At 40.7% G+C, this 26038-nt stretch overlaps 1 protein-coding gene across 5 annotated transcripts in view; it reads left to right on the top strand.

Moving 5' to 3' along the window:
- Positions 1–1238: 1238 nt before the first annotated feature.
- The window catches only part of LOC113259115 (cell division cycle and apoptosis regulator protein 1), a 199201-nt gene continuing 174401 nt past the window's right edge, over positions 1239–26038 (top strand). For all 5 annotated transcript variants that reach the window (XR_006410100.2, XR_007189973.1, XM_057308834.1 and 2 more), the window contains exons 1-2: positions 1239–1489; positions 9167–11193. Coding sequence is in view for 3 of the 5 variants with exons in the window: in XM_057308834.1 (XP_057164817.1) it covers positions 9289–11193 (1905 nt within the window). In the remaining 2 variants the exon portion in view is untranslated. The remainder of the gene's footprint in view (positions 1490–9166; positions 11194–26038) is intronic.

The raw sequence follows: 26038 nt of genomic DNA, 5'->3' as shown, positions 1-26038 counted from the left end.
TCTTTTTAAAATGTTCTTTCTTTTTTGTTTTTTTTTAATGGAGATCAAGTTATGAGTCAAACTCTCCCAACATTCTTTTCATCTAGGTCCTAGGAAATTGTTTCTGACAAGGTATTAATAATTAGGCTTTTGGAAACATTGAGAAAAATCCATTATTGCAGATAAGGTTTATTTCAAATGCCACATTTTTTACTTTCTCCAACTATTTATCTGACTGTAACCCTGAAAACACTGTAGGGCGGTCATTAGTTTGTTTGGCTTGCCAACCAGGATTTGTGTTCCTCCTGTTTAAGAGGCAAATTTTATTTATCTCTGTATACCTATATCCTAGCTCAAGAATAAATTTGAATGAATCAATCCATGAGAAAGGTTGAAAGTTTAGGAATCTTTCTCAAGAGAACAATCTGGTTATGCTTATTAAAGCAAGTATACCAAAGAATAAAAATTATGTGCAGAATGGGGGTAGAACGGTGTTGAAGGTAATGATAGGATGAGTCTTTCTCTCCAGCTGAAGTTTTGACGTGGGAGGAATGATAGTTCCACGAACACCATTTTCCTTATCAGTGTGAGCCCATGAAAGATCTGGATTCCCTTGTCTGTGTCATGACTGACTGCTGGAAGAAGCAATAGCCATCAAACATTTAGGGAGAAATTCCAATGCACCATTCGGTCTTAATTTGGGGTAATACCCTGGTTAATCCTTCTAATGCTCAAAACTTACTTCTTCTGGCGCCTTCCTTGCTCCATCCATAAAATGAATATGATCACCCTTAATGTACAAGGGCCAAATAGCTAACAAAAATGTAATGATGACCTTTTCAGACATCAAGTGTAGAGTCAAGGGAACACAACCCTCCTCTGGCCTCTCTTTGGTGTTGAGGGCAGTTTACCATCATCTGCAACCCAGATATTGCTCAATTGTGTCATCTCTGATCTGGCATTCCCTTGATCTGTCTATAAACATTCAATTTAGAAACCCTAAAATTTGTCTCTCAGCCCAAGAGCCCCTCCGAAAAAAAGGTAATGACAAGAAAACCTTGACACCTCTCTTCCGGTCCAATACTCTCTTTTGACCTTAAAAAAAAAAAAAAAAAAAAAAAAAAAAGGTGTTGTGAGAGAGGAGGGCGAAGGGGAGGGGTAAGGGTCGAGAGGGGAGTCCAGCTCCAGTTTGGGGAAATCCAGCGCGCGTTTTGACTCTAGCTCAGTGGTGCAGGGTCCAGCAAAGGCAGAGCCCCTGCTTCACTCCCTGAGGTCTGTCCTGGGGAGACACTTCTGCTCCGGGGGGCTGACCTGGCGGGGAGTGGCAGCGCAATCCTTTCCCGCACGGCTTTGTGCGCGCAGCCGCCAGCCCCTCGGCTCCCGGGTCTGCCCCCTGGGACAACCCCCTGCCCCGCCCCAGTCATGCAACTCTACCTGCCTCTCCTCTGTGGACCTTTGGGAAGCTGCCGCCCACCCCGGGGGCTCGGGCCCTGACCCTGCCAGGCAGCCGGTAGGTGTCCGCCCTGGGCCCGCTCCCGCTCCTCGCGCCCGCCGGGGCCCTGGGCTCCCAAGTTGTGGCGACCAGCGCGAGTCGGAAAGTTTGCCCGAGGGCTGGTGCGGGCTTGGAGCCGGGGGCACGCGCGCTGCCCTCCGAGCCTGAGCGGGCCAGTGGTGAGCTGGGGCCGGGGCAGAGGGCAGGGGTGCGGGGACCCTCACGCCGAGGCCGGAAGGGGGTGCGAGGGGCGGTACTCGGCTGGGGCTGGGATGAGGGCCAGAGCTGAGCGTCCGCGGGTCCTCGGGGTCCGCAGGGGTGGGCCCACTCCCCGCGGCGACCCCCTGCCCTGAGCGGCGTGGGGAGCTTTTGTTGCGGGTGGTAAACAATGCCCCCGGCCGGAGGACGCGGCCGCCTGCCCCCGAGGCCCAGCTTCGGCGCTGGATGGGGGGGAGCGGGGGCGGGGGCGCCGTGGGCTCGGACCTCCCGCGCCGCTGCAACCCGGGCTGGGGGAGGGCAAGTGTGCCTTCGCGGATCCCTGAAGGTGCCGGCGACCCAGGCGCCTCTTAGGAGAGTTGGAAGTCCGGCACCTCAAGACGAGAAGTAAGAGTTAGGGCAAGTTGCGGGTGGGGAGCCCGTCCTGTCGTATAATCAAGCCCACCCTCAGATTTTCTCCCTCCCCCATGCTGGTGTGGGAGACAGATTCGTTGGGAAACATTTGGCACGTCCCTCCCTGAGCATGTCGGGGAGGGGACTCCAAGGATGAACCTTTAGAGTGGAGGTAGCAGGGGAGTCTGACCTGAGGTGACCCGGAGTTATACCGATCGGCGAGGAAGGGAATGGGGAATAGAATTAGTGTTCTGTCAAAATGGCTTTTTAAAACCTCTTTCTGAGCGCCGCCAGGTCGCCGATCCCGCCAGCGTTGCCGCGCGTCAGTCCCGCTGGCGGGATCCGGGAGCTGGGAGGTGCGCGGAGCTGGGTGCTGCGGACCCGGGGAGGGGCCGGATTCCGGCCGGAGCCTGCGGCCGGGGGCGCCAGCACTTCACGTGTCGGGGAGGGAAGGGGCTAGACCTCTCTCCTCTCCCTCTCTCTCCCCTTCCTCCCTCTCACCCATACCCCCAACTGATTGAGCTTCTGGAAAGGCTGTATGCAGTCCAAACAGTTCCACAAAAAGTGGTCAGGAAGTTGCCGGTCGGCCCCAGTAGCCTTTCCACATGAATGGGGAACCCAAATTGAGCATTTCTGACCCAATAAAAATGAATGTGTTACCAAGAGAACAAATACTTCTTGAACTAGGAGACTTTCTGCCGCCCCCAACTCGTCCTCTTCCCAAACTAACCATTTTGCGTCGGTCGCTGATGTGCCACTTCTCTCCGGTTCCGCTCTCCGGTACCAGATGAGCTGCACAATACATGGGAATGGACAGTTTGTGAAGAAATGAAGCGTAAGTGCTTCGAGATTTGAAGCGAGTGAAAGATGAGGTGCACAATTTAGTGCCCGCGGGGTGCGCAGCGCGCCGCTCCGGGATGGGTTGAAGGGCGGCGCTGTAGGGCAGCAGCCTCGGGTCGGCCCTGAACCGAAATGTGCTCACTTGCCCTTGTCCTCCTCCCAACAATATTTAGTAAAATAAATTTAGTAAAATAAAGACGGTGGCTTCTTTAGGCCTCAGGATGTCAAGCACACACATACATGTATGTATGTATGTATGCAAATATATATATATTATTAACCAGTTAGGGCAAGTGTAATTTAGGGCATATCAGGAATTTATGACAACAGTTAATCAAGGGTGGTACACGCAGGTAGGTGCATAGATAAGGAAATGTTGGAGGTTAGTCTGTATAGTTTCCAAGAACTAAAAGACTTCGGTGCTGTGATTTTGGGTGTGTTTCCTGATTTTAATCGGTTTTAGATTACGCTGGTTAAAACCTTCCTTTCCCTCCCCAATTAAGGGATCTTAAATAGGTTGGTTGTAGCCTCTGACAGTGTTTAAAGCCCTGTTATGATTTCAGCTAAACTTCAGAATCAAGATATAGGGGAGTTACTGGCACACACTGTCCCTTTTTCTTTGCAAAGATTAGTAGCTGAGATTTACAATTCTTCAACCACCACTTACCGTTTTAATGAGAGTTAACTATCGTACTCAGCTCTGGTTTTCCAGAATTGATGGGTCGGAGGTTTGGATCACCGCTGTTCCTGCTCTTTGTTTCTCTTCCCTCTCCAGTCTTCTTTATCTGGTTTGTCCATCCCCTCCCCCACGCTCTCTTTGCATCTATCTTTCTTTCCCTGCACACTTAAATTTCTTTTTTCCCTCTAGGTCTTTCTTCTTTGAGTCTTCAGCATTTTGATCCCACTTATCTTTTTTATATTCTCCCTTTATTACTATAAATTTCTTCCTCTTACTCTTGTCTTTTGCTCCCCTTCTCCCCTTTAGACTTTTCTTCCTTAGGCTTTTTACTATTCCACTGGTATTTTACATTTTTCTTGTTTTTGGAAGAGCCGTTCTATCTCCATTTTAACTTCTCCCTTCCCTTTTCTGTGGCCCTCTTAGGCTTTTTTTCCCTTGGCTCTCTGCAGGGCAGCAGGGGTGTTTTACATATGGAAGGAGCCTTTGACTAAATCTGCTGGTATTCTAGTGAGTTTCCTTGAACAGCCTTTCCTTTCGCAGAGGGTTCTCACACTTCCTGTGGTAGAAGACTATCTAGGAACTGCAACCAGCCCGCCCACCTCCTCTTCCTTTAGATGTAGAACTTAGTGCTGGACGAAACTAAGTCAGGTGGTGTCTTTTAAAAGAAATGTTTTACATCTTCTATTTCGCAGTCAAGTGCAGTAGGCTGAACGGAGTGACCATGAAATCAGAGCCTCTTTTGCCTCGAGCCCTACGGATGAGAATACTCACCACTTTTTTGGCCACTGCTGGTAGTGGGAAGGGTTGCAGTATAATTTTAAATTGACATGCGGGCTGTCTGGTTACATCAGTTCAGCCACTTCCTGCCCAGGGGACTTCGGAAGATCCAGAAGGAGGAGGGATGTAGATGGGAGAGGATTTTCTGACGTGGTGCTGTCAACATCGTCCTTTACAGACGACGGATAAAGTTTAGGAAGTCAGCCTTTCATTTTCTAGGCAAGGGGATTACTTCAATAATTACAAAAAAGGCCTTCTGTAGGGAAAGGTTGACTACTTAGTAAGCTCAGATAATAGTGATGAAAATACCTGATCCTATTTGTTGACCAATTTGGTTAGGTAAGTTTTAAGTTACTTGTGAATAATTAGCAGATCCTTACACAGGCACTGTTTACCATATTCACCCTGGGGCCCGCTCCTGCCACTTCTGTCCTCTGTCTTTAGCTTTATATTCTCTACTTTAGGCTGGCAACATGTCTTTTCATGGTTCAAATTTTATGTTGGGCTCTTATCTCCTAGCTTTTAATGTTTGGATGACATATGCTCTAGTCCCCTATATCACAAGGACATTTTAGGAAAAATAATTTTTATTTTTGGTGCCCTCTGGTGAAAAGTCTTGCTAACTAAAGTTTTGCATCCCACAGTGATTGGATTTTTTTTCTTTGGTTCATTTTGTTTCTCTTTGTTTTCTCAGGGAAATAAGAACCCACACAATAGTATCAATTAATTGCAAATAATTTAGGAAAAATAATTTTTATTTTTGGTGCCCTCTGGTGAAAAGTCTTGCTAACTAAAGTTTTGCATCCCACAGTGATTGGATTTTTTTTCTTTGGTTCATTTTGTTTCTCTTTGTTTTCTCAGGGAAATAAGAACCCACACAATAGTATCAATTAATTGCAAATAATTATGGCCTATGGTATATGTTTAATAACAGCAACACTAGTCTCTTACTTTCAGCTTTGTTCATGTTATCCTACAGCTATCTCCGTAGCACTCAGACTCTTGGATATATTCTAGGGTAGAATAAAACTGATTTTGACAAATATTGAAATGTCAGTATTCATCGGAAATGAAAAATGGAAAAAAATGATAAATGGAAGTAGAATTAATTTTTAATTGTAAATATACCTTTTTGTATGACTTAAGTACTCTACAATAAATAAAAACACCGAAAAAGGGGGAAATGAAGCATTTAACAATGTTTACAGATTAATAAGGAAAATAAATATCAGGAGATCTGTGGGGATAATTCTATATTTAAATATGTGCCTATTTAATAGAATGGACTACATTGTTTTTTTACCCCACAAATATTTAAAAAAAAAAAAAAAAAAAGCTTGCTGCCTCTCCTCCCAGAGTTCAGCCCTGGAGATAACTTAGTTTATCACAAAAGAAGGTCACATTTCATCAGTGGAGCCAAGGGTGATAAAATTAGGATCTTGTGGGAGCCCTTATTTTGTTCCTGATTGTCTGTTTCTTTGGCTGGGTGGTACCCAGTGGTTTCTCCCCTGCAGTTGGGTTTTTCAGGGGTCATTGGCCTCTTTCATGATCTCATAAAAAGGCTGTTACCATTTAAAGAGGCCACATCTTCCCAATCCATGTTGCTCATACCTTTTCCATTTCCTTGGTAGGCTCTTTTTCAGGAGATAATGTTTGAATGGTAAACATTATCTTAATTACAAGTCTGAATTTCTAAAGCACTTTAATTTAAAAATATAAAAGAATATATGAGACAGAGATCAATTTATAAACTACTTTCATAGGCAGATCCCATGACACCTTCTGGCATATCCAGATTACTTGCCTACATATGTGAATTTTAATTTTTGTGGCTGATTGCAATACCTAGATTATATGCTCCTAATAATTTTCTAGCAATGTAATCTTGATACAAGAGATAAAGCAAGCTTATACCGATATTGTTGAATTACTAAAGAAAGGAAAGGATTGCTTTTTGCTATCTGAAAAAAACATCCTTATAAAGACTGCTGACTTTCTGGAGATTAGAATTGGAATGTCTTTTGTTTTCTAAAAATACTGGTACAAAAAGCAGTGGTCTTTGGAGAAAATATCCTACAGTTTTTCACAGCCAAAAAGTTAGTGCAAGCCAAAAACTTTTTTTTTCTTTTTTTAAGAAAAGGGGGAAGGCAGAGAGCTTAGATGCCAAGAACTCAAGTGAAGTATTCTCTAGTCTAGTGTTTGTGTTTAACACAGATTTATCAAACTTATTTTTCTTGTGGTTAATGTTATCACTAATGTCTATTTAAAAAGTCTGTCTTAAAGGCACAATGCTTTGACTCTAAATCTTGTGCTCTAGGATTTTTTATTATAGTGCCTGGCTTACAGTGTGTTAGGTGATAACAAAAACAAAAGAACTAGATCTTGTTTTGCAGGATATGGCAAACTGGGGGTTAAACTGGTTCTATAATAATGATAACAACCCTTTAGCTTATTTTCTCTTGTTATTTTTTGTATTTTGGAAGTATAAGCAGCCTTTATTTTTTTAGCTCCCATTTATTATTAAACACCTATTATATGCCAGCCCTGTGCTAAGTGTTTACACATGTCATCACATTTATTCTCATGGTAACCCAATGAGGTCGGTACTATTATGCTTCCTATTCTATTACACATAAGGAAACTGAAATATAGAGAGACTGAGGAATATATCAGAATCACATGACTAGTAAGTTTCTGAGCTGGAAACTGAACCCAAATCTGCCAACTTCCAAAGTCCTTACCTTACCCCCCCCCCCAACCTCAGATATCAATAGGAAGCCTCCAGGCTTTCCCTGTAGGAGCCCAGTGATACCTCAAAACAACCTCATTTCCGATGTAGAAACTGTGTTAAATAGGTTCTGGAAGGACATAGCTGTTGATCACTGATTCAAACTCACAGCTTTCTGATGGACACATCTCTAGCTACTAAACCAACCAGTGCATCCTAGGATTACCTGGATCAGATTAGTACAAGAAAAACAAATGCACAATTTGAGAATGATGGAGGGCTGTCAAGTTTTTACTTTGCCAAGTAATAATGGTATAAAATAAACCTATCACTACCTTTTCACAAAAAGGACTTTTATTACTTTTTTAAAGAAAGGACATTTTTAAAAAGATTTTATTTATTTATTTATTTAAAAAGAATTTTGAGAGAGTGAGAGAGAGAGCACGTGCGCGCACGAATGGGGAGGGGGAGGGGCAGAGGGAGAGGAAGAAGCCAATTTCTGGCTGAGTGTGGAGTTCTGGCAGGCCAGAAGCAGGGGTAGGGGGCGGGCCTTCATTCCAGAACCCTGGATCATGACCTGAGCTGAAGTCAGATGCTTAACCGACTGAGCCACCCAGGTGCCCCTATTTATTTGAGAGAGACCGAGTGAGCCTGAGTCTGGTGGGGGGGGGAGGGAAGAAGGGAAGGCAGAGGGAGAAGGGAGAGAATCCCAGTCAGACCCTCCCCCTCCCCCCCCAACCTGAGATCAGGACCCAAGCTGACCCCAGCTGAAATCAAGAATGGGTTGCTCAATTGCTAAGGCACCCAGGCACCCTGAGAAAGGACATTTTAATGAGAGAAAACTGGAAGGCACAACTTCAGAGTAAAGAACAGTTGTTTAAAATGAATAAATTCAACTTCATGAGAAACATGATACTGCCTGGTTTTCCTGATTGTGTCACAGACTGTTGATCACTTGGTTGCAGACCAGTTTTTGGTAACTACCCTACACCACTTTCCTATTAACCCAACAACCTGTCAACTGTTAAAGAACCCTCGCCCACTCAGTTGTATCACTCTTGATCTGTGATCATTAGAGAGTATATTGATACATCTTGTATGGTGAGCTTTATTCTTGTTCATAGTTTGATTTTAGTCTGCATTAGGGTAAGCAATCTAAGGAGAGCAAAGACAATTAATGATGGCTCTTAGCTCCCTTTCATTTTCTTCTTTTTTCTTGCTAATAGTTGCTTTCCTAGTATGCTTTACTGTTCTAATTATCTCATTTTCTCTTTATTTCCAATTTCCTTGCCTAGGCATTCATCATGAGACTTTTGGGACCCTTGGTAGAAGGGATTTTAGAACCAGCAGTCTTTGGATTAAGTCGGGTGAAACAGAAAAGAGGGACATCATTTCTGGGTGTGGGCGGTGCCCACCACAATGCCTTCCTTATACATAGTAGGTACTCAACAGATATTTGTTGGACCCGTGAGTCTTATTTGTAACCTAATCTGTCAATACTAACTTCTCAGATCTTACGCTATTTTTGTGTGCATGTGTAAAGCTCAAAATTTGTAGATTCTTAATTGGAATGTAGTATTAATATTATTGGATCTCCAAGTAGAGTTTCTTGAATTACAATAAGGCTCTTCGTCCTCTGGTTTTGACAGCTTTACTGTCCAACACATGACACCTGTGCCTGTATGGCGATGTGCTGAGGAAAGAGATTAAGAGATAATTTCTGAAGTATCTAAATTTGTAAAGATTGGGATTTGATCTTTAAACTACATGTAACTACAATAGTTGTGGTTTCTAATACAGAATAACCCCCTTGCTTAACCTGTGCATTGAACTTCATCAACTAAATCAGTTGTCACAGTAATTAAAGGAGCTTTATTTGTGAATCCAGGGTTTAAAGGATACTTTAGTATCTTTTGTGTTTGTCGTATTTGCTTTTGCAGTAAACATTCTTAGTGCCCTAATTTTGATTAATAATTGTTAGTAGATATTCTGTTTCAAATGGGAGAATACATAGGAAAAAAACTCACTCCCAATGTTTTTTTTTTTGTTGTTGCTATTTCAGACCAAAGTCTTGTGTCACTGAGCTCAACCATGGTGCATCCAGATTCTCCTCAGAAGTGAGACTTTCCAAAGGACCAATGACTCTCTTCCCTGTGCCCTTTCATTTTTTCCTACTCCGTAGCTATGTCTCGATCCCGCCATGCAAGGCCTTCCAGATTAGTCAGGAGGGAAGATCTAAACAGAACGAAAAGCACCCAACTGAAGAAGACATCTAAGGCAGCCAACAAAAATGTGGCATCAGTCAAGACTGTGACCCCTGGAAAAGTAAAGCAATTAATTCAAGAAAGAGATGTTAAGAAAAAAATAGAACCCAAACCACCTGTGCCAGTCAGAAGCCTTCTAACAAGAGCTGGCGCAGCACGAATGAATTTGGATAGGACTGAGGTTCTTTTCCAGAACCCAGAATCCTTAACTTGCAATGGGTTTACAATGGCCCTCCGAAGCACCTCTCTTAGCAGGCGACTCTCCCAACCTCCAGTGATCATAGCCAAACCCAAGAAAGTTCCACCTCCTAAGAATTTAGAAAAGCAACATGAATGTGATTATAATGTAGTTACTGACATGGGAGTAAAACACTCAGAAAATGATTCCGTTCCAACGCAAGTCCCCCTAATTGCTCCCGATGTAGAGAATCTAGTCGGTGTACAAAATGCATCTTTAATTAAAGGTGAGAGCCAAGAGACAACCCAGTCTTGGCCCCAAAGGGTGGAGGATTCCAAAGTAAATATCTCCAGTCACAGTGGCCCTGCAGTAGAGATCCTTTCTGGGTCATCGGAAGGGACACATGGTGGTGAAGGACTATTCTCTAAAGAGACATTAAATAATATCAGCGATTCCCCTAGAATGTTTGCTCAGGACACTCTATGTGCTCCTTTGCTCCAGAGAGCATCCCTCAAGGTTACTTATGAAGGAAACTCCAGCATTCAGTTAGAAGATTTGGGTTCACGAGTAGAATCTCTTAAGCTATCTGATTCTTACCTGGATCCCATCAAAAGTGAACATGATTGCTACCCCACCTCAAGCTTTAATAAGGTTATACCTGAATTGGACCTTAGAAACTGTTTGTCCATTGGTGGGTCAATATATCCTACCTCATTGATAAAACTCCTCTTGGCAAGCTCAGAACAAGAAACCCTTGGTGCTAAACTAGATCAAGAGGTCCTCAAAGCTACCCCAGATCAACAGGAAATTCCTGATACCACCCCTGTCGTAGGACAGGCTTTTAGTGCTGTCCCACATCGATGGGAAGTTCCTGGTGCTAACATAGTTCATGGAGAGGCTCTGGATGAGACCCCAGACCCACCAGAGATGCCTGGTGCTATTCCAGTCCAAGGAGAGGTCTTTGGTGCTATCCTAGACCGACAAATCCTTGGAATGGGTGGTGGTACTGCCTCAGACCCACCTATCTTTCTTCCAGCTCCTCTAAACCCAATTGCTACCTATAATGCTCTCCCACAATGGCCTGAGCCTCAGAGCACTGTTTCATATGGGCTTGAAGTCCAGGGCGCTGTGCAGATTTTGCCTTTGGGCTCAGGTCACACTCCTCAGCCATCATCAAACTCAGAGATAAGTTCGGTACCTCCAATAATGACTATTAGCAATATAGAAAATGAGAAGCAGGTTCATATAAGCTTTCTGCCAGCTAACACTCAGGGGGTCCCATTAACTCCTGAGCAAGGACTCTTCCATGCTTCCCAGGGCATTACCCAACTCTCCCAGGCTGGTCCCAGCACATTGGAAGGAGGGAGCTCCCAGATCAGCATGACCAGCGTGGTTGACATCAACACCACAGTGGTGTCTAGGCCAGTGTCACTCGCCAGTACCTCCTCTCCTCCTTCCTATACAACTTTGCTACCTACTTTGGAAAAGAAGAAACGAAAACGGTGTGGGGTCTGTGAGCCCTGCCAGCAGAAGACCAACTGTGGTGAATGTACTTACTGTAAGAACAGAAAGAATAGCCATCAGATCTGTAAGAAAAGGAAATGTGAGGAGCTGAAAAAGAAACCGTCCGTCCTCGTGCCTTTGGAGGTGAGTAAACCCTCAAGGGCTTGGAGATGCCTGTGAGGCTCAGTAGAGTGATCTGTGCAGAGACAAGGTGATTCAGAACTACATCCTTTTACTTTGGTAACATTTTGTATTATCTATAAGCATGTGTGGATCTCCCTGAAGTATGTCTTGTGCAGTGAGTGGTACATTAGCTTAATTTTAGAATTTATCTCAGAAGACTAGAACGTAAAGTGTTCCCATTACGGGATTTGATGGAGACAGGGAAATGACATGAAATGTGGTTTTGCAAAGATTTCCACTATACCTTATTTTGGATAGTTGTGTGTCTTTTGGAAGTTACAGATTTAACTTAAATTTAAATTAAGAGTGGAACAAATGCATTAACTCCCTTGCAGCTTGACAAACCAGTGGGATTAAACGTCTATTCTTTTGAAGGAATAAAACTGTCTCAATTCTTAATTTTGAAACTTTGCCTTTGAAGGTATAACAATAATAAAGCTTTCATCTTAACTTTTGGCGGGTGATTTCCGCCTGCTTTACATATCCCGTGTGGTTGTTAGGATTATCAGAAGTTCAAAATAGTTTGTAAACTCCAAAGTGATACATAAGCATTGGTTCTCATTATTACAGTTTATGGGCCTAAGGTACCAAAAATAATTCTGGTTGGCTTAGACTTTAAGGATTTTATGGAACTTGGTTAATACTTGGTTTTCAGACCTTTAAAACACATGCCAACTACGGTGTTATGATTTTTAGGTCACTCATTTGAAGTTATGCTTATTTTGTGTCTGCTATGAATACAGGTATAGTAGAATAGATTAATTTCAAAGTATTGTGGACTTAGACGTAGCCATTCTTTTCTATTTGACTGACCCATTGCCAACGGGATCAGACATTTAACCAATCATGTATTAATGGGCATTTGAGGTGTTTCTAAAATACTCTGTTATTACAAACCTTACTGCAATGAATAATTTTTACTCAAGTCACTTGACGTATGTGGGAATGGCCAGAAACTTAATGGTTTACAAACACATCTAAAACACAAGCAGCAATGTCTTACAGCAGAGAGACCTCCCTTGTCAGTTCATGATTTGGAACATTGCCAGATGGCATCATTGCTCAAAGTACTCACTTTATCTCTAATAGGTGTAAATGAATTTGTTTTCCTTTTTCCTAAACCTGCTCCTCTTTTTGCATGACATATTTGGCTTAATGACTGACCATCTACATGGTCACCCAAAATGGAAAATTGAGTCATCTTTGATGGCTTCCTCTCACTCTTCTAGATTTCTTGTTCTATGAGATCTGAGCACTCCTACGTCTCCATTTTCTTGGCTACTTCTATAGTTGATGCCTTTGTCCTTCATTGGGACAATTTCAGTGTTCTCTCTATTATCAGCAAGTATTTACTGCACTTCTACTCCAGTTTGCGTACTGGGGATATAGTCGTGAGTGTACCAGTTAGAAGAGAAGCCAGGATGTTGAACAAAAACCTCTTAAGTGCAGCTCAAGTTTTCTTTCTAAAACCCTGATGGTTCTCCTACTTAAATACATTTCGTGCTCTTCTCTATGTGTGACATATCTCACTCAAAACAAAACAAAACAAAAATAGAGAAGAGCTTCTTGTGCCTTCCAAGTACAGATGAAGCCTAGCTTCTTCTTCTTACTCTTTTTTTTAAAGACAGAGAGAGAGAGAGAAAGAGGAGAGAGGTGGGGGAGGGGTAGAGGGAAAGGGAGAGGGAATCTCAAGCAGACTACCTGCTGAGCATGGAGCCTGACATGGGGCTTGATCCTATGACCCTGAGATCATGATTTGATCCAAAATTAAAAGTCAGATGCTTAACTCACTGAGCCATCAAGGTGCCCCCCAAAAGATCCCTTTTATCACTTACAAAGCTGATTCTGAAGAATGTATTGGGTTGTCCTTGTACTGAACTCTGGCAGCAGATAGACCTACCCATCCAAAAGTTCATGAAGAGGCAGAGGAGAACACAGGAAACACTTCTCTGAGGGAAGTTCATTCTGAGAGAGCAAAGAACAGTTGCATACTCTTGTTTCTGGTTTCTCTGCTTAATATTCATCAATAATGGTGCTTATATAGTTATTCATTTTTATGGCAGTATAATGTTCCATTGTGTGTTTATATCATAATACACTAATCATTCTACTGTTAAAATTTTTTTTTAAAGATTTTATTTATCCAGTTGTCAGCGAGAGAGTGAGTACACAAGCCAGGGGAATGGCAGGCAGAAGAAGCAGGCTCCCCGCTGAGCAAGGAACCCTATACCGGGCTTGATCCCAGAACTCTGGGATCATGATCTGAGCCAAAGGCAGACGCTTCACCAACTGAGCCACCCAGGCATCCCTAATCCATTCTACTGTTAATGTGCACATTGTCTTAAATGTCTTTTGGAGAACATGTATGTGCATTCTAGTGAGGAGATTCCTAGGAGTGGAATTGCTGGGTCATAGAGTACATATGTTTAGCTTTCGTGCATATTACTGAGCAGTTGTGGTTGTTCCCCATTAAGACCCTTCATCAGTCGTGTATGAACATTCCACTAGCACCACATCCTTGCCAACGCTTGATACTTTCTGTCTTGTTTACTTGAGTCGTTTTGTTGGGTGTGTAGTGGCATCACTACGTTGGACTAATGAAATTGAGCTACTTCTCCTTTGCTTCTTAGTCATTTAGATACTGGTTTTTCTGCCTTTTCATTATTGGTTTATAAGAGTTCATTACATTTTATTGATATAAATTCCTTGTTGAATATATGATTGCAGATATCTTTACTTATTCCATGACAACTTTTCACTCCCTTTATCCTGCTTTTAATGAACAGGACGTTTTAACTTTAATGTCCAATTTACCAGTGCTTTCCTTTATGTCCTGGTTAAGAAAACTTGGTCTATTTTTTGCCAATTCCAAGGTCATGAAGATGTTCTCTTTTGCTTCCTTCTTAAAAAGTTACTTCTTAAAGCCTTTCACATTTAGGGGTAAAGTATATCTGGAATTGACTTCTGTGTATAGTGTGAGGAGTTAAGATTGATTCTTTTTTATATGGATCTCTAATTGACTGGCGCCATTACTGAAATGACCATCCTTTCCCTGCTATACGATCTCATCTTTGTCATAAATCAGGTGATTGATTAGTTCTGGGTCTATTTCTAGACTCAGTTTCATTGGTCTTTTTGTCTGTCCTTGTGTCTAAGCTCATCATCAGTAGGCTTTCTAATTGTTAACTGGTAGTATAAGTCCTTCAGCTTTGTTCTCCAATACTGATTTAGGCTATTTTTATTGTTGTTCTTTGCATTTTCATTAACATTTTTGAATCAGCTTGTAAATTTCCACCAAAAACTCTGCTGGGATTTTATTGTGATTGGGGTGAACCTATACATCAATTTGGAAAGACTGACATTTTTACGATATTGAATCTTCCAGTTTATGAGAATGGTATATCTTTATATATCTGTCATTTATTTTCTTTCAGTAATATTTTGTAGTTTTCGGGACATCTGGGTGGTTCAGTTGGTTAAGTGTTTGCCTCCTGGGATCCAGTCCCAAATTGGGCTCCTTGGTCAGTGGGGAGCCTGCTTATCCCTCTGCCTGCCACTCTCCCTGCTTGTGCTCTCTCTTTCTGACATAAATAAATAAGATCTTTAAAAAAAAATAACATTTTGTAGTTTTCAATTTCAATATTTATTTTATATCTAGGTATTTGATATTTTTATTCCTAGGTGTTTGATATATCCCTAGATATTTGATAGTTTTTAAAAATATTTATTTGATGCTAGTATTAATGATTGAAGACCATTCACTTTGATAACTAAGAATACAGCTAAGCAAATACATTTCATGTATTTGTATGTTCCTTACATCAGAATTATTTCACTTATTGAGAGTTGGAGTTAGAAATAGAAAATACATTTACAGTTTTAAAATATTAATGTTTTTGTTACTGCTTATATTAAACAAGTATACATTTTAAAAATAGATTTGTTAGGGGTGCCTGGGTGGCTCATTGGTTCAGTGTCTGCCTTTGGCTCGGGTCATGATCCCAGGGTCCTGGGATCGAGTCCTACATCAGGCTCCTTGGTCAGCAAGGAGCCTGCGTCTCCCTCTCCCTCTGCTCCCCCTGCTTGTGCTCTCTGTCAAATAAATGAATAAAATCTTTTAAAAAAATTGTTAGAATTCTTTTTCTAAAATATACTTAGCGTATGCCATCTCTCAAAAAGTTAACTACTGATGTCTGAGGGAAGTAAAAACAATTTTTTACTTGCCCCTTTTGGTCATAGATTACATTTTTGTCTGCCACAAAATCAGAATTTTTTTATTTGTATGACAAGGTGGTTAGGTAGTCTCCCCAGAGATATCTTTTGGCCAAGAGATAAAATGGTATTTTTCTGTCAGGTTTACTTCAGCTTGCTTTCTCTATATTAAAAAATATAGATAATTAAAGCCACTAACTTTGTAGCTCATAGGCATCTAGGAATTTGCTCTTGGCTAGGTATACCTCAAATGTATTTGTAATTTCACCTCTTTTTTTTTTTTTAAAGATTTTATTTATTTATTTGACAGAGACAGACAGCCAGCGAGAGAGGGAACACAAGCAGCGGGAGTGGGAGAGGAAGAGGCAGGCTTCCAGCAGAGGAGCCTGGTGTGGGGCTCGATCCCAGGACTCTGGGATCACTCCCTGGGCTGAAGGCAGACGCTTAACAACTGAGCCACCCAGGCGCCCCTGTAATTTAGCCTTTTAAGACATATTTTAAGTCATGTAGGATTATTTTCCGATTTATCGTATAATGTTAGAAGTGGAAAAAAAAGAAGGGGGTGCTTTTTAGAGATACAGAGTAGGTGTATGATCAGGCTACACTTTTGCAAGTAATTTTTAGTGTATATAAAAACAAAAGTAAAGAAAACAGTTGTTTGTAGATAGTTTCTGAGGGCAGGGTATTGAATTATTTATCTGTAGCTTGATGATTTGGGTACAGTACATCACACGTTTAATAAATCAAATGACTGAATGAGCAGTTGGTGAGTTGGTTGCCAAAGTGAAATAAGTTTTTCCCACAATATTGAGGGTTATTATGTTTGGTTATATTATTATTATTAATTTAAGTCTTTTAAATTATTTATTTATTTGTTTGTTTATTTATTTATTTATTTATAAGAGAGAGCAAGCGCTTGCGTGCAGTGCGTGCCTGCGTGAGCAGGGGAGGGGAGGGGCCGAGGGAGAGGGGGAGAGAGAATCCCAAGCAGGCTCCACGCCCAGTGCATGAGCCCTAGGCAGGGCTTAATCTCATGACCCTGAGATCATGACCTGAGCCAAAACCAAGACTCAGCGCTTAACCGACTGAACCACCCAGGCGCCTCTATTTTTTTCACAATTGTATTTTTAAGTAATCTCTACAGCCAACGTGGGGCTCAAGCTTGCAACCCTGAGATCAAGAGTCACATGCTCTGTGGACTGAGCCAGCCAGGAGCCCCTATTTGGTTAGAGTCAATAGCAGTGCACTAGAGAACACTGCAAAATGTGCTGTTTGTTACCACACTATCTTCTAAGCTAATGCAAATTTTATCTGGAAAAATAGTAATACCTCCAAAGGTTGTGCTTGAAAAACTCAAAGTTCAGTAGTAGTGTATGATACAAACTGAACCAATGACTGTTCGCTATTTTATGAATAGCGTGATAACAGTCTAGTTCCAGAGAGGTCATTTTGGAATTGGTTGACATACTTGTTTTTATTTTATCCATTTTAGTGGGAGTGGGGTGGGACAAGCCTCTCCTGGCCACTGCTTTTTAAATCTAATTTAATCAATCATTGAATTATATTTATTTTTAAGGTTTTATTTAGAGAAAGAGTGCATGTGTGAGTGCTTACATGTGCACAGGTGGGGGCAAAAAGGGAGGGATAGGGACGGGCAGACTCCACACTGAGCTCGGAGCCAACTGGGGGCTCAGTCCCACGACCCCCAGATCATCACCTGAGCCGAAATCAATAGTCAGACATTAATCGACTGAGCCACCCAAGCGCCCCTGGCCACTGTTTTTTTAGTGTTTTTAAACAGTCAGATCTCATTTTGGTTTATGTTGTGTATGTCATATGGAACACATTTTTGCTACCAACTCCTTTAATTGAGGGCAGATGTTATATGTCCTTAAGTATGCCTTTAAGGAATCTCTTTGGATCACTGCTGAGACTTCAGTAGCATACCTTACCGCAGGGCCGACTGTAGGCAAAAAAACCCTACGGTGTCTAGGATCCTTGCATGTGTAAATCACAAGTATGTCAACAAAACCATGCTGACTTTGATTGACTCTGACCTATGGGTGTTAATTTCTGGAATCTTGTCATTATGGCTCAAATCTTACCTTGCCATTTTGTGTGTATCGTCTTACCCAAGAAGGAAAATATGTGAAACTGCTTAACACCTTCCTCTAGTGTCAGCATAATCCGGATGATACTGTTATGTAATAGTGCGCACCATAGCATGGTACATGTTCACTTTGCCATAGAACTTAACTCCATATCTTGTTTTGTTGGTCACCCTCTTGTTTTTTTGTTGTTGTTGTTGTTTGTTTGTTTATTAGAGTAGTATTTTAAGAGTTGATGGTTTCAAAGCTGCAACGTTCGTTCTCCTTATAAAGTAGCCAGTAATTGTTGTACTGTGGTGGGTGTACCAGGGAGGCGAGAAGGCGAGATCTTATCTTTTTGCATTATTTTCATACTAAAATAAGATACAACTAGCAAATGAATCAAACTAATCAAACCAATTCAGGTCATTACTTTGATAATGAGACTCAGTGCTCGAGTCATAGTATCCAGAAAGTCTTGGCTAATTATCATTAGCTCTTCATGTCTGCAATGAAAGAAACAAAAGAAAATCTTGCTCTTTTCTGATTTAATTATTTTCCGTTAATACTGTGTCACGGGGGCACCTGGCTGGCTCTGTCAGAAGAGCATGCGACTCTTGATCTCAGGGTTGTGAGTTTGAGCCCCACGTTGGGTGTAGAGATTACTTAAAAAAACAGTAAAAAAATGAAAAATACTGAGTCACAGTTTTTATTTTTTATTTTCTTGGGAGGGGGAGTGGCAGAAGGAGAGGGAGAGAAAGAATCTTTCTTTCTTTCTTTTTTTTTTTTAAGATTTTTTTTATTTTAGGGGCACCTGGGTGGCTCAGTCGTTAAGTGTCTGCCTTCGGCTCAGGGCGTGATCCCGGCGTTCTGGAAACGAGCCCCACATCAGGCTCCTCTGCTGGGAGCCTGCTTCTTTCTCTCTCACTCCCCTTGCTTGTGTTCCCTCTCTCGCTGGCTGTCTCTGTCTCTGTCAAATAAATAAATAAAATCTTAAAAAAAAAAAAAAGATTTTATTTATTTTAGAGAGGGACCACGAGCATGAAGGTTGCCTGAGGTTGGGAGTGAGGGAGAGAATCCCAAGTAGACTTCAAGCTGAGCTTGGAGCCCGACCCCAGGGCTCAATCTCATGACTCTGAGATCATTATCTGAGCTGAAAGCAAGAGCCCTGTGCTCAACCTACTGAACCACCCCAGGTGCCCCAGAGAGAGGGAATCTTAAGCAGTCTGCATGCCCAAAGCGGGGCTCAATGTGGGGCTTTATCTCACAACCCTGAGATCATGACCTGAGCCAAAATCAAGGTGAACACTTAAAAGAGCTGAGCCACCCAAGTGCCCCTGAGACACAGTTTTTATAAAAGAAAGTCATAGTGTTCTCCTACAGAAAGAAAAGTGATTAATTGGAGTGAGATGTTTTTTATTTATTTATTTACTATTTTTTGGAAGTGAGATGTTTAAATTACTTTAGAGCCCAAGCCTAGGATTTAGGACTGGCACATAATAGGTGCTTAATAAATGTTTGGTGAACAAATGATTCAGTGATTGAATGAAAACATGAAATCTCATCAAAAATGTAAGATTTCTGCACATTTCTCACATACCAATGTATCTTTTTAGTTTAAATTTTGTTTTATTTATTTTTTTAATTTTTTAAAAACAGAGAGCCTGAGCAGGTTGAGAGGGAGGGGGAGTGGAAGAAGCAGACTCCCCGCTGAGCAGGAAGCTGGATGCGGGGCTCCATCCTAGGACCCTGAGATCATGACCTGAGCCACAAGCAGTTTAACGGACTGAGCCGCCCAGGGGCCCTTGATTTCATTTTTTTAAAGATTTTATTTATTTTTTATTTTTTATTTTTTAAGATTTTATTTATTTATTTGACAGAGACAGCCAGCGAGAGAGGGAACACAAGCAGGGGGAGTGGGAGAGGAAGAAGCAGGCTCATAGCGGAGAAGCCTGATGTGGGGCTCGATCCCAGAACGCTGAGATCACGCCCTGAGCCGAAGGCAGACGCTTAACGACTGCACCACCCAAGCGCCCCTAAAGATTTTATTTTTAAGTAATCTCTGTACCCAATCTAGGACTAGAACTTAAAACCCCGAGATCAAGAGTCCCATGCTCTATTGACCCAGGCAGCCAGGCACCCTCAATGTATCTTTTTAAGAAGCACACTACAAATCATCACTATATCCAATTATGTACTTAATATATCATCTTCTGGGCTAGAACCCCAAAGCATTTTGGGTTTTTTTCTATCAATATTATTTTCAAGTACTGAAGATTAGGATCATGGGATATCCATCACAGAAATTCAAGTAGAGGACTCGAAAAAAAAGTTTTTAGTAATGTAGACAGTGCTTTTTAAAATAGGTGTTAAAAAGCTGCTACCTATGTTGCTTAAAATTACTGGCATATGTGCTTGTGATTGTGAGTGATATCATGATGCAAAGTTTGAACTGCTCAAAATCCTGTATTTTTCTAATTCTAAATGGAAAAACAATTCTAGAAGGACACCTACCAAACAAAACTGTTGAAAGTGTTTACCTCTAAGGACAGTTTTTTTGGATGGAGGAAGGGCATATTAGGAAATTGGTGATTGAAATTTTTTACTTAAATTTTTCTATGTGGTTTGAATTTTTATATAAAGAGCTTATGTTACTTTAAAAAGTAATACAGCATACTAAGTCAAAGTAATATAATTTACATTTAGAAAGTTTAGGAGCAGGAAAAAAAAAAAACTATAATTCTACTTAGAGGCAGCCATCATGGATATATTGGCATATTTGCTTCCAGTATTTTTTCTGCATTTAAAAAATAACATAGTTGAAGTTAAATGGAATAAATGTGTTTCTTCTCTTTTCACATTTTCCCTTGTAATTAACATTTTGTAAAGATTTAAAAACTATGTGCAAAATACTTTTTTAGGTAAATGAACATAGCCCTACTAAATTATTTTTCATTGGTGGTTGCTTCAGTTTCTTACAGTTTTTTGTATGATAGTGAACTTTTTTCGGGATAAATCTTGGTTTCCCTTTCAGATTATTTTCTTGACACTGGAATCATTCGTCCTTTATTTCAAGCTAAAAGTATTAGCATAACCAAAATGTTTAGTGTTTTTCTAATGAGTTATTGCCTAATGGTTTCTAAATCTTTACCACTTTTAGAAACCCAAGGTTTGTATTTATAGTACAGATTTTTTTTGGAAAGTCAGGTTTATTTCCTTCTTCAAAAATGAGAAACTGAAGTTTCTATTACATTCTTTTTGGCTAACACATCTTAGTTGCCTTCTCAAAGATGGTGATTGAGGTAGCATTTCAGCATATCCCCTAACTAATGACTGGATACTAGCCAGATCAGATTAGGTACTTGGTGAACTTTTAGCTACCATGGAAAAACCAGAATTTTAAAATCACTGTTATTATATTATATTAGTTTTTTAGTCCTGCTAAACTTTCCACATGTTTTTTTGGTTGCCCGACAAGAATTCCTAAGACGAATTAGATCCTAGTTTGAATGATCCCAACACTCATACAGTATTTCAGTAATCATAAAAATAGAACTTATACTTATTTTTAAGGTATATTTATTTATTTTCCAGAGAGAGAGAGAGAGAGGGAGAGAGGTAGGGGAAATGCAGAGGGAGAGAAACTCAAGTAGATTCTGGCTGAGTGGTGAGCCCCATGGGGGGGCTCTATCTCACAACCCTGAGCCAAAATCAAGAGCGAGCCACTCAGTCAACTGAGCCACCCAGGCACCCCTACACTGGAGGGTTTTTAATGTGGATGGCCTTTAATAGTCTGCAATCTCATTCCTTCAAAATTTTATGCAACGTGTGTGTGTGTGTGTGTGTGTGTGTGTGTGTGTATTCCAGTATGGTTAACATACAATGTTATATTAGTTTGCAACACATTATTTTTATATGTATTTGTCTGGAGAGATGGTCCATAGTTTTTATTAGATTTCATAGAAATGTAAGTCATGTCTCCCACTCCCCAAAAGAAAAACAAGTAAGAGAATCATGAAATTGACAAGTGTTCCTATGGTTAAAGAAAAAACGGTTATGCTGAGTTTTGATATTCCCCCATGTGGTCATCAGTGCGAGAATGGATCTATTTGTAACACTGTGAGACAGGCTTGGGAAGGAGGGATGCCATAAGGAGCAGAAGTGATGTCTATAAAAGGCCTGGCAGTGTGCCTGCTACATACCAGGTGCCTAAAGGTGGTAGTTGTTATATCCTTGAAGAGATTTGTATATTCATTTCATTACATTCAGCCATTTCCCTCTTGCCGCTTGATTCATGTTATTTAGAGAAAAGTAATTGTAGTCCTCAGAAGTAGCCAGTACACACCATTTTGTAATATCTGCAAAAGCATTTTTCCTGCTGGAGAATTAAGATGTGTTATGAATGAACTGGTTTCACTGTTCCCATGTGATACAGAATTATAGTTGTGGTTTGCAGTGAGAGGACGATGGTGTAGTTATTTTCTTGCCTTTGTATAATGAGAAGGTTTCGGTGTTTCTGCTGTATTCTAAACATTTAGAGTACACAGCTTGTTTTCATATCAGATTTCATGTGCGACACCACTCTGGTGAGTTTTCTGTTAAAGAGCAAAAGTAGGATCAAGGCAAAGGAAGTGGGAGGACAAGACGGTGGAAGTCCATAGTTTATGCGAGGCATGACATTTTAGATGGAGTTGATATAGTTTAGGTTTAGAAAGAAAAGTGTGTGTGTGTGTGGGGGGGTGGCACCTGGGTGGCTCGGTTGGTTGGGCATCTGCCTTCCGCTGGGGTCTTGGTCTCCAGGTCTGGGGATTGAGCCCCGCAGCGGGCTCCCTGCTCAGCCGGGAACTTGCTTCTCCCTCTCCCTCAACCCCTCCACCCTGTTTCCCCCTCTCTTTCGCTCTATTTCAAATAAATAAATAAAAAATCTTTAAAAAGAGGGGCACCTGGGTGGCACAGTCGTTAAGCGTCTGCCTTCGGCTCAGGATGTGATCCCAGCGTTCTGGGATCGAGCCCCACATCAGGCTCCTCCGCTAGGAGCCTGCTTCTTCCTCTCCCACTCCCCCTGCTTGTGGTCCCTCTCTCGCTGGCTGTCTCTGTCAGATAAATAAATAAAATCTTAAAAAAAAATCTTAAAAAAGAGAAGAAAAGAAAATGTGTGTGTGTGTGTGTGTTCTCTACAACAAGTAACTTGTTTAGGAGTTAATTCAGAATTATAGGGAGATTGGTCTACTAGGCAACACAGAAATTAAAATGCCTTCTTTATTTACCTAGTTTCATTTTCTAGCGCATTATGAGATGCTAAACAAAAATCAATAAAACAAGGAAAACAAAATAATAGCATTTTTATCTTTTTTCAAAGAACTAATAACTTAGGGGACTCTGTCTTCATTGCTCATTGTGTACGTAAGATTTTGACAAAATATAAGCTTCTTTGACTTGAAATAGGAAACTGACAAAGGAAAGAGAAGAAAGAAATTAACATTTATTGAGGGTCTACTATGGGCTAGACACTGTGCTAAAAGGCTTAATGTTACCATATTCGTGATTGATGAAGTATAAGTATTAAGGACTCTCATTTTGCAGACTGGGGAATAGAAACCCACTTTTAAAAATAGTGTTTGATTCTCCATGGCTAGCAAGTAGTAGAGGCACTGTCTTCACTGTGATAAAGGAGAATTAAACAATCTCTTTTTTAAAAAAATTGAGATAGAGTTCACATAATAAAATTCTCTCTTTTAGTAGTGCACAAGTCAGTGATTTTTAATATGTTTACAAGGTTGTGCAACCATCACCACAATCTAATTCTGGAACATTTTCATTATTCTAGAAGAAATCCTCTGCCACTCAGCAGTCACTCCATTCTCCCCTCCCCCAGCTCCTGGCAACCACTAATCTGCTTTTTGTCTCTTTGGACGTGCCTATTCTGGACATTTCATGTAAATGGAGTCATACGGTATTTGGTCTTTTGTGTCGGGCTTCTTTCACTTAGCATAATGCTTTCAAGGTTCATCCATGTTGTACCATATATCAGTATTTTCTTCTCTTTAATGGCTGAATAATATTTCGTTGTATGAATAAACCACATTTTGTATAAACGTTCATCAGTTCATGGACTTTTAGGTTGTTTCCAATTTTTGCCTATTACGAGTAATGCTGTTATGAACATTTGTGTACAGGTTTTTGTGTAGACATGTGTTTTCAGTTACGTTGTGTATATTCCTAGAAGTGGAATTGCTGGGTCAAATGGTAACTGTTTAAATTTAAGAAATTACCAAACTGTTTTCCAAAGTAGCTGTACCATTTTGGATTCCAACCAGCAATGTATGAGGGTTCTGATTTTTCTGCATCCTCACCAACACTTATTATCTGACTTTTTGATTATTGCTGTCCTAGTGAGTGTGAAGTGGTATCTCATGATGGTTTTGATTTGCATTTCTCTAATGATTAAGGAGGTCAAGCATCTTTTCATGTGCTTCTAGACTATTTGTATCTCTTTTATGAATACTTTGCAATTCTGTTTTAGTCCTTTCAGGCTGCTGTAACAAAATACTACAGACAGGTAGCTTATGAATAACAGAAGTATATCGCTCACAGTTCTGGAGGCTGGGAAGTTCAAGATCAAGGTACCAGCACGGTCAAATTCTGGTGAAGGCCCTCTTCATGATTTATAGTTGGTGCCTTCTCATCGTGTCCTCACTTGGTGAAATAGGCTAGGGATCTCTTCGGAGCTTCTGTTTTAAGGCACTAATCCCATTCGTGAGGGTTCTACTCTTACTACTTAAGCTCTTCCCAAAGGCCGCATCTTCTAATACCATATTGGGCATTGGAATTTCAACATAGATTTTGGGAGGACACAAACATTCAGACTGTAGCAAAGTCCTTTGTCTTTCTTTGAATTGGCTTGTTTTCTGTTGAATTGCAAATGTGCTTTGTGTGTTCTGTATACTAGACCCCAATCAGATAGATGATTTACAAATATTTTTCTGGGAGTTGTCTTTTCACTCTTGTGATAGGTCCTTTGAGACAGAAATTTTCAATTTTGATGAATTCGCTTTTAGTTATCTTTTTCTTTGGTTGCTGTGCTTAATCTCTCTTTTTATTGTGTCATTTAGCTCTAAGTGAACTTTACTTTTTGTTTTGTAGAAATGTCACTGGCTTGACTGAAGAGGCTAGGTTTTTTTTTTTTTTTCCTTGCCCTTCATTTTCCCTGTGCGGTGCCTGGCATTTGGTAGCCACCAAACAAATGTTGGTTGAATTGAATGATGCTGATCATTGATGTGGAACTGTATGCAGTAAACATTGATATCTGAAGGGGTTAATAACAGAGATCATGTTTTGAGTACTTACTAAGTGCCCAATACTGTTTTAAGCACTGACATACTCATTGTCTCATTTAATCCTTGCAACACTCCTATGAAATATACATTCTTCCCCCAAGGTATAAAGTAAGACACTGAAGTTTAGAGAGGCAAAGTTAACTTTGTCTAAGACCACACGGTGGATCTGGGTTTAGAACCCTTGGCTTGAATGGTATGTGCTCATTTTTACCACCATGTTCTTGAGCGAGGGCAACAATCAAAACATGAAGAACCCAGAGGATGGAATGAGTGGGACCAAGAGGCGAACTTGTGAATAGTCACATTAAGGGTACTGATGCTTTCAGACTTGTGAAACTTTGAAAGAGAAGTTGTTTAAACAAGAGTCTTATGGGTTCGTTTCGCAAAAGTATCATTCTTTTTTGACCTGAATCAAATTTTGAACCGCTCTAAGTTCTCTTTAACCATCTTTTTAGCTGTTTCCCTCTATTTTATATTTTTACTTAAAATATTTTTACCCTCCCTGGAACTCCTTCCCCTCTGAATCTTGGTATGGCAATTCTATGCTATCACAGCAATTTTTCACTCTTCTATGTCTCCAAGCAGATGTTCTTATGTTTGGTGTAGATTTTCTAATTGTCTTTAGCAGGATTGTTGATCCAAATTATCAATTCTGTTATCAGTGAAAATGAAAGTTTCATGTTCTTCTTAACAAATAAATGTAGGATTGTGTTGTAATGAAATGGTGAAATTAGAATGCCCAACTCTAGCAGAAATCTTGTTAATACTGGATTTATCTGGGAGAGGTTCTAATGTCCCAAAATGGTGTGTGCTTGAATATCTTCAGTTTTTATATTAAATGAATTTTAATTGCTCATTAATTTTTTTTCATTACATTTTTTAAAATTCCATATAGTTAACATACAGTGCTAAATTAGTCTCAGGTGTACAATATAGTGATTCAACAATTCTATATATCACTCAGTGCTCATCATAATAAGTGTACTCTTTTTTTTTTTAAAGATTTTATTTATTTATGTGACAGAGATAGAGACAGCCAGCGAGAGAGGGAACACAAGCAGGGGGAGTGGGAGAGGAAGAAGCAGGCTCATAGTGGAGGAGCCCGATGTGGGACTCGATCCCGGTACACCGGGATCACGCCCTGAGCCGAAGGCAGATGCTTTAACGACT

This window comes from Ursus arctos, unplaced genomic scaffold (assembly GCF_023065955.2).
Source record: "Ursus arctos isolate Adak ecotype North America unplaced genomic scaffold, UrsArc2.0 scaffold_7, whole genome shotgun sequence".
Taxonomy (NCBI): domain Eukaryota; kingdom Metazoa; phylum Chordata; class Mammalia; order Carnivora; family Ursidae; genus Ursus; species Ursus arctos.
The sequence above is the reverse complement of the archived record's forward strand: the minus strand, read 5'-3'. Positions and strand labels throughout refer to the sequence as shown.